The following is an 18,980-nucleotide window of genomic DNA, read 5'->3' as shown; positions in this document are numbered from 1 at the left end:
TTTAAAATAGTAATATATTTCTAAAATCATGAAAAATAGGAAATAGTTTCATTTCGTCTGGGACATAATTTCACGTCTCAAAAGTAGTTGACTTAGTAAAAACAGGTACTATAAATATTGAGTGTATAAATATACATATAAATATCAAACAGAAAATACATTACACATCATTACAAGTAATATTTGTCAAAAACGTGGAAAATCTTAAAAAGTATTTGTCAAGGCTAGCAGTTGAGGCACTGTACACATATAAGAGAGCAAAAATTAAGTACTTTGGCCCGTGTCGACACTGTAAACACTATAAAAATCGCAATCTCCAGATCCGGAAGAAGGCGTAGATTGCGAGGATCTCACACTATAAAAACTAGATGTTTCAGAATTGGTGCGACTTCGATGAGTGCTTTGAAGTTCTGTCTCTAGGTCTTCGGGCTTAATCACGATCTCTGAACTAGATGGGCCAGGATTCCTAGTATCAGCAGGCGGCGACATAATTCCTAAATAAAAAATATGCTTTGAAATTGATTTAACTCAAAAATGCGTTTCAAAATTTGTGTCCTAAATATTATGCCTACTTGAGAGACATCTTTACTAATATTTCTAGTATTACCGGTGGTTTAATCAAAGTACAAGTAGAAGTAATCCAGGTAGTCAGTAGAGAGAAAGTGGTTGGGTTAAAATATTTTCATTGAAGGTACCCAAGACTTCCTCAAACATTATTTTGGAGGGTACATTCTTACGTAAATAGATCCAACTAAGTCGTGACGAATATGGACCAAAATTGAGTGACCAGGAAAAAGCTCAAGAGTCCTGGTCAAAATATTTGAGTTGGACAACTCCAAGATTGTGAACAAGTTCGTTGGTCAGTAAAAATCTACTTCTAAATGTACATTCTATGAACACTCATCGGCAACTTTGATCAACTCTAAGATTTGTCTTTACCCATACTACAAAACACGAATAAATTGACCGTCTGAAAATGCTTGGATTTTTTTCCAATGATAAAACTCTGGTCGAATGAAATACCGACGTCTTCGAAGTGCAAAAATAAAATGAAATGCATAATATCTCTATCAATCCATAAGTTTTCACGAATATCAGTAGCACATTTCTAGATATTTTCTCCCACATAACGTTTTGGAGATAAACTAAACGTTGCCGTCAACTTTCCATGGAAACGATTGGACGTGAGTAATCATGCAACAACAATAAGGCCACTTGATCTTTATGCAGTGTTGACTCACGGTGGAAGTACTGATAGTGGAAATCCAAAACAACTAATGATCACAACGAGCGTTTCACCAAACAAGTTAGCGTCTTCAGGAGATGGAGTAGACTGGTTGGGGTTGATGTGGCGTTGACAATATTCTTGGCTCCTAGCGGTGCTAGGTGCGTTCTTCTCGAAAACTTCCATGTAGAAATTTGCAGCCACAGGACTAAGAGGTTTTTCCCTGAGAAAATTTGTTTGAACTCGTCTTCTTGACTGAAACCATAGTGAAGAAAGAAACGGCTGCATGCCCAAAGTGTATATTTTCTCGATAAGACAGATGAGTCCTTACTCGATGAGTAAAATTTTCTTTTAACTACGTATGCCTGCAGTAGGTTTGTTGCACATTTCACAGGAGTGATAACTAGGCGAACCGATGGCGTTGACAATTGGACAGAGTGGAAGATTGGCTCATGAGTCTTAGGAAGACCGTAGAGTTTAGACGGTAAGGCCTTAGAAGTTGGCGCTTGTCTTCAGTTGGAATTGTAGAATAATCGATGAGTTGGTGGGTTTTGTTCAGAACTGCCGTGACGTTGCCTTTATCCGCAGAAGGCATGATACTGCCGGCATACAACTGTTTTAGAGCTAAACAGTGTTTTTGAAACATTTGTTATCAATATTTTATTCGATGTTACAACGTACACCTGTCAGATCATTAATTATAGAACAGAATGAATATGTTTGAAGCGGAGAGATACATACATATAAGGAAATAAATATTTCGAAATTATATTTCGAAACATTTATTTCTCCCAGCGTACCTACACAGTTGGTTCTGGTAAATGTCTGTAAGAAAAGAACTTCTTTCCAGGCTAATACCACGCTGGACACTGAATTATATCCGTCAGATATTTATGCAAGATACCTCGCAGAGGTTAGTCTGAAATCAGTCGAGTAGATCACCTACAGACCAGTTTCGAGGTATTACCTCTCATCAGTGCAGGAAAGATCCGACCCAAACAGCAGTGTTTGGGACTCGATTAATTTCAATGCAGCCCTACAGCATGTATGAAACCTTCGTCTAAAAGAGAGATATTATTAACTAGTAACAGTTCCATCTCGTGAACAAAGCCCCAAGCGTGGTAATTTTTTAGACGGAGGAGTGGTTGTTTTTTGGCAGGCATTCACCAGAACCTACTGTGTAGGCACATTGGGAAGTTTGAATACGTCGTCCATCTACTATCCAGTAATTTCAAATATCAAACTTAGCGAAAACAGTGACGTACATGGATTTGTACAATAAATATCAATCAAGAATCCTTCTGTGACGCCACTGGATTTGAAATTCCAAATCTAATTTTATGAAAAGAATCCCCTTGTTACTCAATACAAACACACGCAAATTAATAAAAATCAGCGAGAAAATGTGACTTATTGATAGAAGAACAATATTTTTAGTAAATCTGTGACACTCCGTTATTTGGAAGCGAAACAAGCTAGGACCACTTTCATATGAACTTTTTTCATTAAATATGACAAATAATCACCACCTGAAATAAATGACATCATATGTGATAAACCCTGTGTAAGGATTTGTGGATCGTCAGTGAACTGTCCGAATTTTTGTTAAAAACCGTTTTTAATAGAAGACAGTCTGAAAAGGATTTTAGGGAATTATCTGTTATCTTCACAGATAACAGTGATCTTTCCATCTCTTCGTTGTCTCGTACTGTCACAACTGTCAACTGTCACATAGAATAAATATGGCCTATGCTCTTGAAGCCGTTGACCATATTCATAGACTTGTCTGGATGAGGGTTTACTGTGTATACGTGGCGGTGACGTGCTGCTCATTCTGTATTTAAGTGATTCTTATTTAACTGAGCACAATCTCATATGAAGTAAACGTTCTAAAAAACCTTCCGTTGAATAAAAATTGAATATGCGATGCTATGGAATCGACCGTACTTGATGAAAATCCATAACGTATTCAAGAAACACCTTTGTGAGATTTCCACTGGATAGTTTACAAAATCACAACACGTGTTTCACTGTACAATAACTTACTCAAGTACTTTCATACTTAGTAAAATTTAGTAGGTATGTTAGTAGTTAGTAGAGATACCCATATACATTTTATATTACGTTGTGTTAGTTTGAAGGATGCCAGTAGGAACCCAGAAGGTAGATATTGGAGGGAAGACAATTTGGATACCTTCGACATATTCGGCATCTCCCCTTAAAGATTCCGCATCACCGCGAATGGTAATTATTGAAACACTTCTAGGCCGGTGTTGTCCTTCCTCAGTCCTTATGTCTTCCGAATCAGAAAAATATAGCAGAGTACTTGTGAGAGATTCGGAAATGCTATCTTCTCGTGATTGTGAAGATTCTGGCCCAATGTTTGAATCATTTTGTAACCCTGTCTCTTGGACTGTTGTGTCCTCCGAATCACTCGGATTAGTTCGCGAAGAAGTGACCCTCGGAGGGGTCGATTCTGAACAAAAAAATACTTTTTTGAAGGAAAATGCAATGATGGTGAGTCAAAAGTAGATTTTCAAAGTGGGAAGGGGATGTGAGTTAGAGGAGGTTGTCTATATTGCAAATGGTTTTCAAGTTAATTGAGTTTTCGTGTTCACACATTACAGTTAGTAGACCTGAAATAAAATACTTTTATCAGCACTTTTCCAGTATATTTTAAAAATGATTTTTCGCCAAGACATCTGAAATACAATAAAAATACATTATCCTTCAAAACGCCTGAAATAAAAACTGCTAAAATACTTTGAACATTTGTCCGCAAATCGTGCAGAGTACTTTAATAACTTTCAACATTCTCAAAAGTATTATAACTCGTTATTTAATGAAGAGAAAATTCTGGTTCCAAAAATGAATCTAAATCCTGCTCTGGCAAATAATAAACGAACCAAGAAGCAATAAGTCTAAAACTAATACTCAACCTTCTTTCATAGATTGTAAAGCATCTGTAAAGCAGATGAATCAATAATTTCAAAAATGCTTCTTATTTAGGTACCATATACAGGGTGTAACCGAATAAGTGTAAATCATTTGAGGAGGTGATTCCTCATCGAAAAAAAGATAGGATCTTTTATATGAAGAAACTTCATTGGAGCATCCCTTGTTAAGATACCTCCCCTTAGGGGGTACATAAAATTTGTATAACAATTTTTTTCACAAGCACTGAAAAAGTTACAATATTGAAATTAACCTGACGTTTTGTACTACCAAAAAGACACTTAGCCATAAATTTATTTGGTTTACCTCATGGTTGTAAGGGGTGGAAAACGCAACCCCTAAGATTTATTCCCAATGTAACTTTTTGTGTTATTATTTGTTTACCATTTAAACATTCATTTCCGATAGCCTGTTTCATTCTAAACAAAAAATGTCTCTTGGGTTTTTTGCCCAAAATAAACCAGTTCGCAGCAAAACATTTTACGAACAACTACAGAGATACATCGTCATAAATGCGAACTGAATTTATTGTTATTTTGTAGTTAGTACCTGCATCAAACGATTAAAGGATAATAAACAAAACTAATTTATTAATAACAAAACACACAACATGTAGAAAGCATAGTTAATGTTCGATATGTCTACCTTCAGGCATTACGCATGCGTCTAGACGTCGGCGCATTGAGCCACGTATTTGTTCAAATATTCCTGGAGTATCTCTGATTACCCTGCACGCATCGATGTCCTCTACATCGCGAACAGGAGTACGATAAACCAAATGCTGTAAATGGCCCCAAATAGAGAAATCGAGAGGATTGAAATCCGGGGATCGAGCGGGCCAGTTCTGTGGTCCTCCTCGACCTATCCACCGATTTGCATATGTTTCAGTTAAATGCTGACGTGCTACTTGACTAAACTGGGCGAGAGCCCCATCATGCATAAAAAACATATCCCTTCTGACGCCCAAAGGAACTTCCTCCAGCAGTACTTCTCTTAAAAATTGAACGTATGCCTCACCATTTAATCGAGGAAGTAGAAAATGAGGCCCAATTAAATCATCCCCAATAACTCCGAGCCACATGTTAAGAGAAAACTGTTCTTGATGGTTAGTTTCGACAATAGCGTGAGGGTTTTTATCAGCCCATATGTGGTAATTATGAAAATTAATAATCTTGTCCTGAGAAAAACTACATTCGTCTGTGAATTCTATCGTCTTCAGAAAGACACAATTTCTTCTAATCATTTTCAATGCATCCAATTGCAAAATTCAAGACGGTTCGGAAAGTCTCGAGGTAACAGTGCCTGTACTCGTTGCAGATGGTAAGGGTATAAGAATTGTTCCTTTAAAATTCGAAATACCGTCATATGATCAACATTTAGCTGGAAAGCAATCTTTCTAGTAATGGTAGTAGGTTGTTCTTCGATCAAATTAAGTACTGCTTCCTCAAGCTGTGGTGTTCGTACTTCTCGATGGCGACCACAATCCTGCGTTATCTTTTGTCGAATGAACCATATTCTCGTAATCGTTGATGAAGTCGAGCAAATATTCTATGTGAAGGATGCTGCCGTTGAGGATACATTTTAGCATATCTTCTAGAAGCTTCTAACTCATTCCCCTGCGACAGACCGTAAACGTAATGCAATCAGCCATTTCCTCATTTGTGTATGCTATTTTGATAACAAGTGAATTATTAAAGTAACAAATTAAAAACAGAACAACAACACACAATTAGTACCTATTAATTCAATTTCGAAAATTCACAAACTGACAGCGTCATACCAATTTAATTGTCACTATTGCTAATAGCGACCTACTAGATAGGTTAGTTTCGTATTTTCGCATTTATGACGATGTTTCTCCGTAATTGTTCCTAAAATAATTTTTTGCTGCGAACTGGTTTATTTTGGATAAAAAACCCAAGATACATTTTTTGTTAAGAATGAAACAGGCTATCGGAAATAAAATTTTTAATGGTAAACAAATAATAAGACAAAAAGTTACATTGGAAATACATTTAAGGGGTTGCGTTTTCCACCCCTTACAACCATGGGATAAACCAAATAAATATCTGGTTAAGTGTCTTTTTGGTAGTACAAAATTTCAGGTTAATTTCAATATTGTTACTTTTTTGGTGCTTGTGAAAAAAAATTTTATACAAATTTTATGTATAAAAGGGGCTGTATCTTAATAAGGGATGATCCAATGAAATTTCTTTATATGAAAGATCCTATATTTTTTCCGATGAGATATCACCTCCTTGAATGTTTTACATTTATTTAGTTACACCCTGTATATGTAATATTCCATATTATGTAAATAACTTTGCTTTTGTAACAGCAACTGAAGAGAAAATCAGTGAGATTATGAAAAACATGAAAAAGAAAAAGAGTACGAGGTATTATAATATATCTAGCTTTGAGTACATTATGCAAACCACTCATCCATATGATACATTTTTCTCTTATTGTTAGACATTTTCCTACTGACTTAATTTTTTTCTGTTATCAAACCATGTATAGGAAGAGGCAATTCTGATTGTTTTGAGAGTTATACACCAATTAGTCTCTTAAGTGGATCAGTATACACGATTCTTGGCGCAAAAATTTGAGAATTGAAAACTCCAAGAAAATCGCCGAATTGTTCAATTGAACATTTCGCTGTTCCGCGGAGACAGCGACTTACACTGTGGGAATCACTGGACTCTATCACATCTATCTAGTGATATTTAGGTGTCAACTGTTTATGTGGAGTTGTAGGTTAAGTTCAAGAGGTAAACATTTTCAATATCTGATTTAATTTTTCAGTTAGCATTCTAAATAATTCAGTTTACTTCATAATTTCACCATTTAAAGTTATTTTCTCTGATAAACTACCGTTTAAACTGTATAAAGTTACATAAATTGTTTTTTTGTGAATTTTATGCGAGAACTGGAAAATCAAGATTCCACTTTTGCCCACAAAAATTTTTTTTGAAAATAATATCTACCTAAAAAAATATTGGTATATCACTTTTCCCATTGAAAATATTCAATGCAAATTTTTTGCCAATGGTAATAATACAAAAAACATGCTGTTGAGCAAAATTTCCTTCTGATTATGTTTCACAAAAATATCTAGGATCATAATGAATTCATCATTTGAATATAATGAAGAAAAGAGAATTGAAACTTTTTATGTTTTTCACCACTTTTATTTGTAACTAACGTTACTGCAGTGTCGTACTATAAGGACATTTTCAAATTTATACATTAAACCAGGGGTTCCCAAACTTTTTTAGACATTGTACCCCTTTTTAGCACCAAAAAATTTTGAGTACCTCTTCTCAGTAGTAAAAAATAAAACGAAACAAAAGAATAAAAGCTTCAAGATTTTCTATTCAGTATAGATTTAACCTGTGTTATTCAATTTGAAATGTTTGAATAAAAACGAAGATATGCTTACCTAATTTATATTTATACATTTTATACATATTTATATAATTATATTTAGACGCATTTATATAGAGATTTATACATAATTTAATTTTAATTGCAATAAAACAAACATAACAAAATAAAAATATCAAAAAGCGCTTAATTCACAAAAAAAATTGTGAGAAGGGTGCGATTGTTTCTGTTTGCACAGATGTTCAATATTGGGTTCTAGCTTGGTTAAATACAATCTCAAGTCATCTTCTACATTTAATTTATTTTTGTATTTATTTTTAAGATAAGTTAAACTTAAGAACCCTTTCTCACATAAATACGTGGTGCAAAACCCAACAAAAAATCTAATAGCAGTGTGAGACATTTCTTTATGCTCCCTCACAACACAGATCCAAAAATCTAATATTGTAGTACCACAATATTTCTTTTTCAACGTGGGACCACACGAGATTTCAATAAGCTGCTCTTTTTCAATAGTCGTTATTGTTTAAACACGATTGAGTAACCACGAAATTAACAGGCAACACTGACTACTGCAAAAACACTGCTTTGGCGGTGTTTACTAAGTAGGAAGGAATTTCCTTTTGACGTTCCATTTCTCTACCTTTTCGCCTTACTTTTCAATGCGCACCTGCTATTTCCTTCACTTGAACTCTGCGCTCCAGTATCCCGTTTATTTCATTTTATTAATTTATTTTATTTTAATTTAGTCATCATAAAAATGAAAAACAAAAATTTGAGCAAAAACGAAAGGGATGTAATGAAACATATGCTGAAGATTTATTAAAGTTTCACTTTGTTAAGGGACACGTCCACCTTGCGTATACCTTGGATTTTTGGGTTTTTTTCTCTATTGTTGGCCAGCCGTGTACCCCCTAAAAATTTTAGCGTACCCCCATGGGGCTAATGTGATCAACCATTGTTAGTTTACATGCATAAGTTTGAAAATGTCTTTATAGGACGAAACTGCAGTATCGTTAGTTACAAATGAAAGTGGTAAAAAACATAGAAATTTTCATTTCTTTTCATTATGATTTCCTACCACGTAGTAACACAAATCTTCTTTCAATGGATTTAGCATACTTAATTTTACTTTACTCTCTTTTTTACGAGAATAAACTCAATACGGCCTTTGCACTCGATTTGTATGAGAGACTGTGCACAAGGTTTTGCATCTGATAAAATACGACAGTTCAAGTTTACCTTGAGATGAATGACATTCTAATATTTCTATAAATATCGGAACAGATTCATCTAGATTCTAGACCTATAAAACCTCATCCTCTTTCTCGATAACAGCACAAAAATATGTTTCGTCCTAGCCTTCTACATTTTTGTGAACTTCGTGAAAAATCAAAACACTTCACTTCATCTTGAGTAATCGAAAGGAAATTTTCTTCACCACTTACCATTTGAAGTAGGTTGATTTCCCGAGTTTTGTTCTACTAGATTTTGGTCGTCGTTGGAGTTTTTTCTTCTCCAACAGCAGAACATCCTGAACATTAGAAAAAAACTTGCCTTCTTTTCGTATTCATAATGTCAGGTGTAGTGAAAAACGAACGTGCTCACGGGTACAAGGTTCTGATTGCTATGAATATAATACGATATAGATAAGAGTAGATAATGATTTGCTCATCGAAACACTTTACTTGAAGGGAATCGATACCTTCAGGAAAATGTATTCACAAGGTGACGACGAATAAATCAACGGAGTTGGCGTTTTTTGTAAAACGAGTTTATGTTTTTTTGTCTATCTACAGGGCAATGAGAAAAGGTTTTATGGCCTACTGAAATATAAATCATTGTAAATTAGAATATATTTGTTTATTAAATGGATGAGCCAATTTGACAAAACAAATACAAGTAAATAAGGTGAGGCACTAATAAAACTGTACCTGTAAGCTTAATTATTGAAAGCATTTATTAGCAATTATTTTAAGGTATTTCCGAAATCCCTAAACGAATGAATTAATATATTTGAGATTTTAACTATTTGAGTATTTGCCAATTTTAGCCAGGGTTTAGTGGAATAACGCAGGGTTAAGTCGAAGTCGTGATGTATTTCATTACGGACGATGAACTTCGCCCTTTATTTCAATTGTAAGTTGAATATATGAGTTATGTTGTGTTTTTTGTTTTGGTTATAAAATAATAAAGGCGATATTATTATTATTATTATTATTATTATTATTTTTTTCGCCGTAGTGTGCGCTGGTCAGGCCCTATCCCCCGAAGCCCCGATACATTCGGGAGGGCGCGCCAGCATAATCAACCAATGACCACTCCCCACACCGTGGAGTAAGTGATCATTGGGTCCGAGAATCATGTGCCCTGAGCAAACGCAGTGAGCCAAGAATGATAGCCTTCTGCATCTGTGCGGCTAAGATTTCTGCCTTAGTGCGGCAAGCCGGTATGATTTTGAGATTCGAGAGTAGAGAAGACATCATTCCACCAAGGACTCCAATAATCAGAACAACCATCTTGACAGAGTGATCTGGATAGAGTCTGCGGAGTTCGAAGAGAAAATCTCGATATTTTATCCGTTTTTCCTCCTCTTTTCTGACGATATTCGTCTCGCCAGGAGCTGAAAACTCCACGACAAATATCGTTTTGTTCTGGTGGTCGAGAAGGACTACATTATTATTATTATTATTATTATTATTTCGGCAAAATTACTTTTCTTGGCAGACAGACAGACAGAAACTTTATTGATCTCGTTGATCACATACGTAATATGAGAAGTTAGATATACCAGAAACTCACGATAATACAATAAAATAGAAACACATCAGTTCTCTTACAAATAATATGACACAATCAATATTCTACGTTTTGGGAAGAAGAACAAAAATGGTCATCGACCAATTAAAGTGTTTATGTCTTGTGCTCGCGATGTCCATGAAATCCTAAGAATCAAATATAAATCAGGCCATGCTAACAAAATATTTTTCCAACCTGATCAAACTCTATCAAAAAAAACAACTTGACTGGGTAAAAAATGAACTTATAGTGCGTCAACAGGCTGGTGAGCAGAATTTGTCTATAAAATACTTCAACAGTACACCAAAAATCATTAAAAAAAACTAAAACTGAGCAGCCCTTCGCTTCATTACCAAAATGTGAGAGGTCTTAGAACTAAACTGACGGACCTCAGTTAAAATGTTAGCAATTGTTCTTATGATATCAATATCTTCACCGAAAGCTGGCTCACACCTGAATTCACCGACGCCGAACTTGGGCTTTCCAACTACAACGTATATAGAACTGACCGCTCTAGTGAATCCAGTATCTTCAGCAGGGGTGGTGGTGTACTGATAGCTATCAAAAAATCATTTCCTGTTTATCTAATTCAGTCTGATCCTTCGATCGAACAATTGTTTGTTCTCTTCAATAACAATTCTATTATTGGTACGGTATATTTCCCATCTAAATCTTCATCAACTTTATACCAATCTCACTTTGATCAGCTAATTACCTTGAATGAGCAGTATAGTAATGCGAACATTTTTTAATTGGCGATTTTAATCTTCCATCAGCATTATGGGAGGTAGAGGATTATTGCTTTGTTGCTTCTCCTCTGCCTCTATCCACTCAATCTGAGATACATTCTATTGAAACGATATCCAACATGTGTGCTTTTCTCAATCTTTTTCAATCCAATGGAATATTCAACGATACAGGAGTTACTCTTGATTTCATCTCATCACCAGTAGATCTTACAGTACTAAATGCTGTCGACATCTTAATTCCTGAAAACTCGCATCATCCTCCACTTGAATGTTATTTGCCACTCAAAATCTCAAACGAATATTCATCTGGTGAAGAATATTACTATGACTTCCTTCTCGCTGACAATGCATCGATAAATTCGACCCTTGAGCAATCGATTGGGATGGTGCATTACATGGAAAGGAGCTTTCTGATATGATTTCAATATTTTACGACATTCTTTATTCTATCATTGATCGCTTCGTTCCTCGAAAAAAATCTGTGGAAGGTGATTTCCATGCTGGCACTCCCCTGAGCTGAAGAAACTACTTTATGAAAAGAAATTAGCTCACAAGATCTACAAGAGCGCAAGGTGTCCAGAAAGCTATGCAGCATTTAGCAATTTAAGATCAAGATGTACATCCTTATCCAGTCAATGTTATACAGATTACATCCAACGCACTGAACATTCTATGATTAATAATGTTAAATCTTTTTGGAAATTTGTAAGCAGTAAAAGGGAAAATAACACTATATCTAATAAAATGACTTCTGGTAATCGTACTGCTACCAATGGGATCGATATTGCCAACCTTTTTGCTGATCAATTTTCTTCCGTCTATACAAGTCAATCTTGAATCTTGTCAATCTTGAATCTTGTCACCCCAATATATAAATCAGGTGGAAAATGTGATGTGTGTAATTATCGTCCAATTTATATTCTTAGCGCATTCCCTAAAGTTTTTGAGAGCATCATTTTTGATTACCTTACTTATGACTGCTCCCCAATTATAGGGACCGAACAATTCGGATTTACATCCAAAAAGTCAGCTGAACTGGGTCTAATTACCTACGTTGATTTTCTGTCCGACGCACTGTCTAACGGTTTGAAAGTTGACTCTGTGTACACTGATTTCTCCAAAGTTAATCATGAGTCCATAAACTTTGTTTATATGGTGTTGATGGGCAAATATTGCAGTGGCTTATGGAAAGAACACAAATTGTTAGATTCTCATACCATCGCAGTTACATCGGGTGTTCCACAAGATTCACATTTGGGACCACTGTTGTTTAACCTTTTTATCAACGATCTAACCAGCTGTTTCCATGAAAGCGAAGCTTTGCTATTTGCCGACGATTTAAAATGTTTCAAAGTAATTAAAAGTGAAACTGATACATTGTGTCTACAAAATGAAATAGATTGCCTATCAAACTGGTGTTTGCAAAATGGTATGTGTTTGAATGCCAAATTCTTTGCTTTTATCGAACACATCACCTAATCATTTTTAATATAGTATAAATAATCGGACCTTACTACTGAAACCAAATATCTTGGTGTGATCCTAGACTCAACACAGCTATAAATCACATAAATATATCAAGTTGCTTGGCTTAATAAAGAGAACCACTCGTGATTTCACCATCACTGCTATTAAATCTCTTTATTTTTTTCTGGTAAGATTTCATCTCGATTATTGTTCCACAGTTTGGTCCCCTCACTACGTTAGCACAATTTCCTGCGATATATTGCCTTCAAAATGCATTGGAATGCATTTTGAGACTTGCAGAAAACTTTTAGATTTAATACTTCTATTCAAAATTATCAACGGACTGAGTATTAGTCCCGAGCTTCTCTCCAATATATCTTTACATGTCCCCAGTCGTTCAACTAGACAGGTGCAAACGTTTTACGTTTCTTTTCACATATTCAATTATTCATATAACGGCTTTATTCTCAGAACTCTTAGATTGGCTAACTCTTTAAACAACCTTCAAATCTTTAAAATATCAGTATCCCGCTTTAAAAACCATATTCTTCACTTAACCATCTAATACTCTCTGCGTGTGTTATTGTATTGTGTCTAGTGTTACTTGCCTGTAAGAATTATATTAGTTCATTCATGTTATACATTTTAATTTTCTCTTAATAATTTATTTGCTCTCTTACTTCGGAATTGTATTATTGTTATAACTTACTGTATTGTATCAAGTATTACATAGCACTGTACTACTTATATCTGAATTGGGCTTGCCCGTGTATATATAAACAAATAAATAAAAGTCTAGCATGTTTGAGAAAGTAAAATTACAAAAAAAAAAAGATATTTCAATGTGACACTTTAATATATCTGCAATTTACATTTATGTTGATTTGATGAATAGTAGTTTTCAGAAACCTATGCAGGTTCCGAATTAACGAAAATTGCTTTGAATCCTAATGAAACTTCATAATACCTAATTGATCCATTGCAAAATTTTAGCAAGAAAATGAAATATCACGTGGTGTTCGGTAATGGCAACCCTGCCGAGCTATATCATTTTCCATTTGACAGTTTTGACACAGTTGACTTTGACACATTATTTGTTGATTACCAATGTAAATGAGACACGTATTTATCAAAGCAATCTAATGAATATGAAAATAATAAATTTTTCATGAGTGATACAGTATTTGCACCAAATTTTACCGTTGCTGTTTCAATCGTTAATAATAATCGAGAAGATATAGAGGTTATGTTATTTTGAGTGTCATCCAATCCAAAACAATTCAGTCCTATTTTCAAATTATCAGAGATGTCTGACTTGGGAGACTGGTTCCGCAGTGTTCCTTTCTTCACCCGTTATTGGTTTGCGGGTTCCATCGTGTTTACCCTTGTTGGACGATTCGGTTTAGTTAGCCCATACAATTTGATATTGCTTTACGAGCCCTTGAAGAAATTTCAAGTATGGAGGCTCTTCACAAGTGTGTTGTACTACCCAATACAACAGGCTGGTTTTCACTATCTCATCAACCTATACTTCCTTTATAACTATTCTCGCAGGCTGGAGGAAGGTAAGTGAAATTTGCTTCAAATCTCCAGTCGAATCTAGTACCTATATTAGTAGTTTTGTGTTTGCTCTTATGAAGTTATGAATCAACATATATTACACCATATACTGTTGGTTTGAATCGTACCTTTCAAATGGTGAGGATAATGTAACTCTCAGAGAACCGTCCAATTGATACAGTGTACCACAAAGTTCTGCGTTTTAACTTATTTTATTTCAGTTATACTTAACATGTTAATCAGATTACCGTGACTCATATATATGGTAGTTTAAATATTTTCGTGGATTATTCAGCATTATTTTGAAAGGGAAAACTCGAGAGTTACTTGAAATATATTCTAATTTACAAAAGTTGAAATTTTCAAAAATAAATATAACATCATTCAAATGCTTGATAAATTTACAACAGAAAAATATATTATGAAACAATTTAATCAGTAAATTTCTTGTTGTTTTCTTTGACTGTAGCTTGAAATTTGATGAACATGTTAGACAATTCAGGAGTAAGAATTTCTTCAGAAGTTTTGCAGTGAGAGAGATTTTTAATGAAGTAGGTTACCGTCTCTACTCTTTTCTTTGTTGATACCGATGTTAACCAAAGTCTTCATTTACGAACAACGAATGTTTACTAAACCACAATTTGATTTTTTCTTCGTCACCTCAAATTCTAGAAACCAGATTAATATTGACTTTTCATACTATTAATCCTAGACTTTGTACATTTTCATTTATCCATAACTTTTATCATTCTGCCTTTCAGGTGCTTATGCTGGAAAACCAGCAGATTATTGCTTTCTCTTGATCTTCAACTGGCTCTGTTGCGTTGTTTTGGGGTTAATTGCGGAGTTACCAGTAAGTACCACTATGTTTTGAGAAATTTCATTTGATTGAACATATTGTAAAAAAAATAAGATCATTGATTCCCATGTTCAAGTTCTTGAAACAGGTGTTTGACACTTCACATACCTAGGACCCTTAATATACTTAAAAATACCAACAAACCTCACTTAAATTCATTCACTCGGTTTATTCAAGAATATTCTCAAAAAATGGCTTCATTCTAAAAACTCTGCTTTACTTTGCCAAGCTTTCGCTTCTAGTGGGAAGCTTCTTCAGGGCAGTAAAAATGAGTAAAAAACAATTAATTGAACATATAAATCGATGAAAAAAGTTAAACATTAATGGAGTTTTTTGGTTTGCCAAAAAAAAAACTCCATTAATGTTTAACATTTAAACATTAATTAATAACATTTAACATGTAAAAAACAATTAATTGAACATATAAATCGATGAAAAAAGTTAAACATTAATGGAGTTTTTTGGTTTGCCAAAAAAAAAACTCCATTAATGTTTAACTCTTTTCGTCGATTTATATGTTCAATTAATTGTTTTTTACTGCCCTGAAGAAGCTTCCCACTAGAAGCGAAAGCTTGGCAAAGTAAAGCAGAGTTTTTGATTTTTGGACTGAGAGACCCTGTTATTCCATTCTACTGTACATTTCTCCAGTCGCTAAGATTCTCAACTTTATATGTATATATATATATATATGTATTTTTGTGTCTCTATATGTATGTATATATATATATGTGTGTATATATGTATGTATGTGTGTATATGTCTTGTGTATATGTATATATACTCTATGATATTTATGTAAAAAAGTAATTGTTGTATTATTGTTTCCCTTATAACCCCACGCACAAGTATATATTGTTTTGTGGATTAACAGTTATATTCACCATACATTTATTGTATTACACAATCATGTTTATGGAAATATATTATTATTATTATTCATTTGTGAAGAATCGGATACTTAAGATGGAGGTTGGTTATCAGTTTTTCTTGATATATGTATTCTACAAGGTAATGAGCTAAAGCATTCACTAACCATTGCCCCACTTCCACATTTGTCATTGGGTTACCTTAAGAAAATATCAAAGTACTTGATTAAGCAGAAACCCTCTTTTGTATTGAACCAATGTTATTTTTGAAGTACCTGAATATTATATACGTTTTTCACAAATTCAAAATACCACAACCTGTTCAAGAATAATAATCTCTTCTTTACCAACAAAGCACATTTCCTCGTTTGTTTTACTGGAGAGAAAACTGAAGTAGCCATTTACTAATAACAACACTGATCAAGGCTAATTAAAGGACTTTTCCACCTAAAATTGAAAATATATCAGGTATGCATGATTTAATCAGGTGATTTATGCAGGAGTGTGATGAATTAAAAAGTGCTATTCATAGAAAGTATTGAAAATTTCAATCTAAATAGAGGGTGAAAACAATTTTGGGCCTTATAAGCCGAAACCGGTCGTAACGAATAAATAAACAGTAGAAACTAGACAAAAGTATTTTCTTTATTCTATATTCAACATGAATTTCTACAAAATAAATAAGTCATCAATCGAACGAATTTTGGGTGTTTAATTAAAAAAAAAAAAGAACAAATAATAATTATTAATGCAAGTGTTTCCTATTTTTGTTACTCACTGTATACATACAACTATAAAAAGTCTTTTGAGATTACTTTATTTAATTCATACAACAACATTGAATGTATGAAATAAATTCTACATTTTACACTTTTTAACTGACTCAATTATGTATGCCTATGGAACAGGTACTTGAAAAGGATTTATTAATCTACTGCTCAAGGATATATACTATTCAATTTGTGTTCTTTTATTAGCTTCACCTGTATGTATGTATGTTTGTATCTCCAGAATTATCGACATTATTGCTTGATCTATTCGCGGGTAGATGGTGTTGTACGTAACCTCCTTGATATAATTCGAACTCATTTTACATGTATTTCTTCATTTGAGGACATGCTTTTATAGCATACGAAACCAAAAAATGAAAAATAGTTTAAAAACACTAAAAAACACGCTTTTAGAGAACATCGAACTAAAAAGTTGAAAATATTTTTTTTAAATAAGCTTAAAACAATAACGAACGAAAAATACTAGTATTATTGTAAAAAAAGCGTGGGCGCCTTGTGCCATATGCCATGTTCTTTAAAAGTGTGTTTTTTAGTTTTTTTTAAACTATAATTATTTATATTTAAATTTATATTTATTTCATAATAGTATAATCATCAAATATGAATATTCATGCACAATTTAAACATTAAAGAAAATACTAAAAATGTGAAAGGTTCAAAGTAAACTTAAGGTAATCTATAAGTGAATACATTAAGAATTTGGTGTATAATTAATTTTTAAGCTCCTCTCAAAAGACATTTGATTTGTATAAATTGGTGGCCAAATAATAGATTCTAAGCAGGAGACTATTAAGGCAAGGTACACCATTCACACTGAATTAATTGCTAATAAGATAAGATAATTTATTGATCTTTTAGATGTATACAAATAAGATAGATCACATATATACATAATTACCCAGGAATGAATATTATACTGCTCAGCTGTTTATTTGTGTTTCATCGGATAATACAGTTATATACTTGTCAGTAGAGTAAACACAATTTGTAATCAATAGATCGTTCAGATACTTTTCGAACAAGTTTTAAATAGTTAAAACAAAGTATATTTTGATTGGTCAATTATGTTTGTAGCCTACGCGAACAAAGAAAAATCTGGATTCTTCCTTAATGAGGTTTTATTTTCAGATTCTAATGGATCCCATGATTCTCTCTGTACTCTACGTATGGTGTCAGCTGAATAAAGACACCATAGTGACATTCTGGTTCGGAACCCGCTTCAAAGCCATCTACCTACCTTGGGTTCTGCTTGCCTTCAACCTGGTCCTCAGCGGTGGTGGAATCATGGAACTCTTTGGCATCCTCATCGGACACCTATACTTCTTTCTGATGTTCAAATACCCCCAAGAAATGGGCGGTCCGGTCCTGCTCAACACCCCGTCATTTTTAAAAGATCTGTTTCCCGACCAAATGGGGGGTGTGCACAGTTTCGGGGCGCCTCCCCAGAGGGCGGCTTCCGCGCAACCAGGAGCTAGGGGTGGGGGTGTTTTCGGAGGACGCAATTGGGGGAGGGGATATACGTTAGGGGGGAACTGAACTACTGAATGGAGTCAGTGGGATGCTTCGATTATGCAATAGCTTTATACATTTTTCAATAAAGTTAACTACTATTAATTTTTTTTTTGTTAGAAAGGTAATTTATTAATAAAGACGATATTTGTGTGATTTTCTTCATGTATTTGGCTTTTTAGGTGTACTGTTTGGGAAGACTTGTCCCAATAGTCTTATGGCCCTGCAGGTTCCAACAATGTTGAGTCAAACTGCTTCATTTCACAAAAAACGTTTCTTGAATTGTCAACTTTTCTAATTAATTACTATATGTCGTAAGAAAATATATGTAAAATATTCACACAAAGTGTACAGAAAAGTTATGTTAAATCTTTTTGCTTCATAGTGTGAGTTTTTCATTTTTCAAGGTGTCATTTCAGCAAATTTCATATCTACCAAGATTGAGTTAATAAGGGTATACAGTATACGCAAAGTATGGAATAAATTCGATATATCCAAAACCAAAAGTCGTTTTACAAGAAGCAGAAATCTGATAATCCGTAACAAGCTGATTCTGAAAAGGTATGATACTTGGGGTCTAACGGACAGAATTTGAAAGATGTGCGCTTAGAAAATAAATTTTATTGATATCTAATAAAAGTAGAAATTAATTATTTCATATTTTTTTCTAATGATTAATTTAACAATGTGAAAGTAATCCAGTAATAAGTACATGACTTTATTTTAAATGTTCGAACTGTAGTCCTTGTTGTAGTCGACAGTAACCGTGCTAACAAGTATTTCTTATTAATTTCAAAAAACTAGGCGGCTAGT

The 18,980-nt window shown here is 33.9% G+C and overlaps 2 protein-coding genes across 3 annotated transcripts; one reads left to right on the top strand and one right to left on the bottom strand.

Annotated features, from left to right (window-relative positions):
• LOC141485018 (uncharacterized) lies at nucleotides 1-9,319 on the bottom strand. The gene is made up of 3 exons (XM_074180838.1): nucleotides 9,016-9,319; nucleotides 3,420-3,701; nucleotides 1-494 (listed from the first exon to the last, which is right to left on the bottom strand). Exons 1-3 carry the CDS (start codon nucleotides 9,107-9,109, stop codon nucleotides 265-267), a joined length of 606 nt encoding a protein of 201 aa, XP_074036939.1. The 5' UTR covers nucleotides 9,110-9,319; the 3' UTR covers nucleotides 1-264.
• A 4,334-nt stretch (nucleotides 9,320-13,653) lies between these two features.
• Nucleotides 13,654-18,552, top strand: Der-1 (derlin 1). 2 transcript variants are annotated; one of them, XR_002723106.2, is made up of 4 exons: nucleotides 13,654-14,147; nucleotides 14,904-14,995; nucleotides 17,787-18,291; nucleotides 18,350-18,552. XR_002723106.2 is itself a non-coding variant. In XM_023168818.2 (3 exons), exons 1-3 carry the CDS (start codon nucleotides 13,889-13,891, stop codon nucleotides 18,192-18,194), a joined length of 759 nt encoding a protein of 252 aa, XP_023024586.1. In that variant the 5' UTR covers nucleotides 13,654-13,888; the 3' UTR covers nucleotides 18,195-18,323. The 2 variants fall into 2 exon arrangements, 1 of the variants encoding a protein (XP_023024586.1); XM_023168818.2 differs by lacking the exon at nucleotides 18,350-18,552 and having other exon boundaries at nucleotides 17,787-18,323.
• Nucleotides 18,553-18,980: the final 428 nt, after the last annotated feature.

This window comes from Leptinotarsa decemlineata, unplaced genomic scaffold (genome assembly GCF_025532065.1).
Source record: "Leptinotarsa decemlineata unplaced genomic scaffold, Ldec_3_MD MMD2_tig00026307_RagTag_RagTag, whole genome shotgun sequence".
Taxonomy (NCBI): domain Eukaryota; kingdom Metazoa; phylum Arthropoda; class Insecta; order Coleoptera; family Chrysomelidae; genus Leptinotarsa; species Leptinotarsa decemlineata.
This window is presented reverse-complemented; position numbering and strand designations above follow the sequence as displayed.

What these genes read in the sequence shown, in the direction of transcription:
- LOC141485018 (XM_074180838.1), bottom strand. Translation starts at nt 9,109, where the DNA reads ATGTTCAGGATGTTCTGCTGTTGGAGAAGAAAAAACTCCAACGACGAC. An exon ending in AAATCAACCTACTTCAAATG is followed by an intron (nt 3,702 to 9,015) that starts GTAAGTGGTGAA and finishes TTTTTTGTTCAG; the next exon opens with AATCGACCCCTCCGAGGGTC. An exon ending in AGATGCCGAATATGTCGAAG is followed by an intron (nt 495 to 3,419) that starts GTATCCAAATTG and finishes TTTTTTATTTAG; the next exon opens with GAATTATGTCGCCGCCTGCT.
- Der-1 (XM_023168818.2), top strand. Translation starts at nt 13,889, where the DNA reads ATGTCTGACTTGGGAGACTGGTTCCGCAGTGTTCCTTTCTTCACCCGT. An exon ending in TTCTCGCAGGCTGGAGGAAG is followed by an intron (nt 14,148 to 14,903) that starts GTAAGTGAAATT and finishes TCTGCCTTTCAG; the next exon opens with GTGCTTATGCTGGAAAACCA. An exon ending in GGTTAATTGCGGAGTTACCA is followed by an intron (nt 14,996 to 17,786) that starts GTAAGTACCACT and finishes TTTTATTTTCAG; the next exon opens with ATTCTAATGGATCCCATGAT.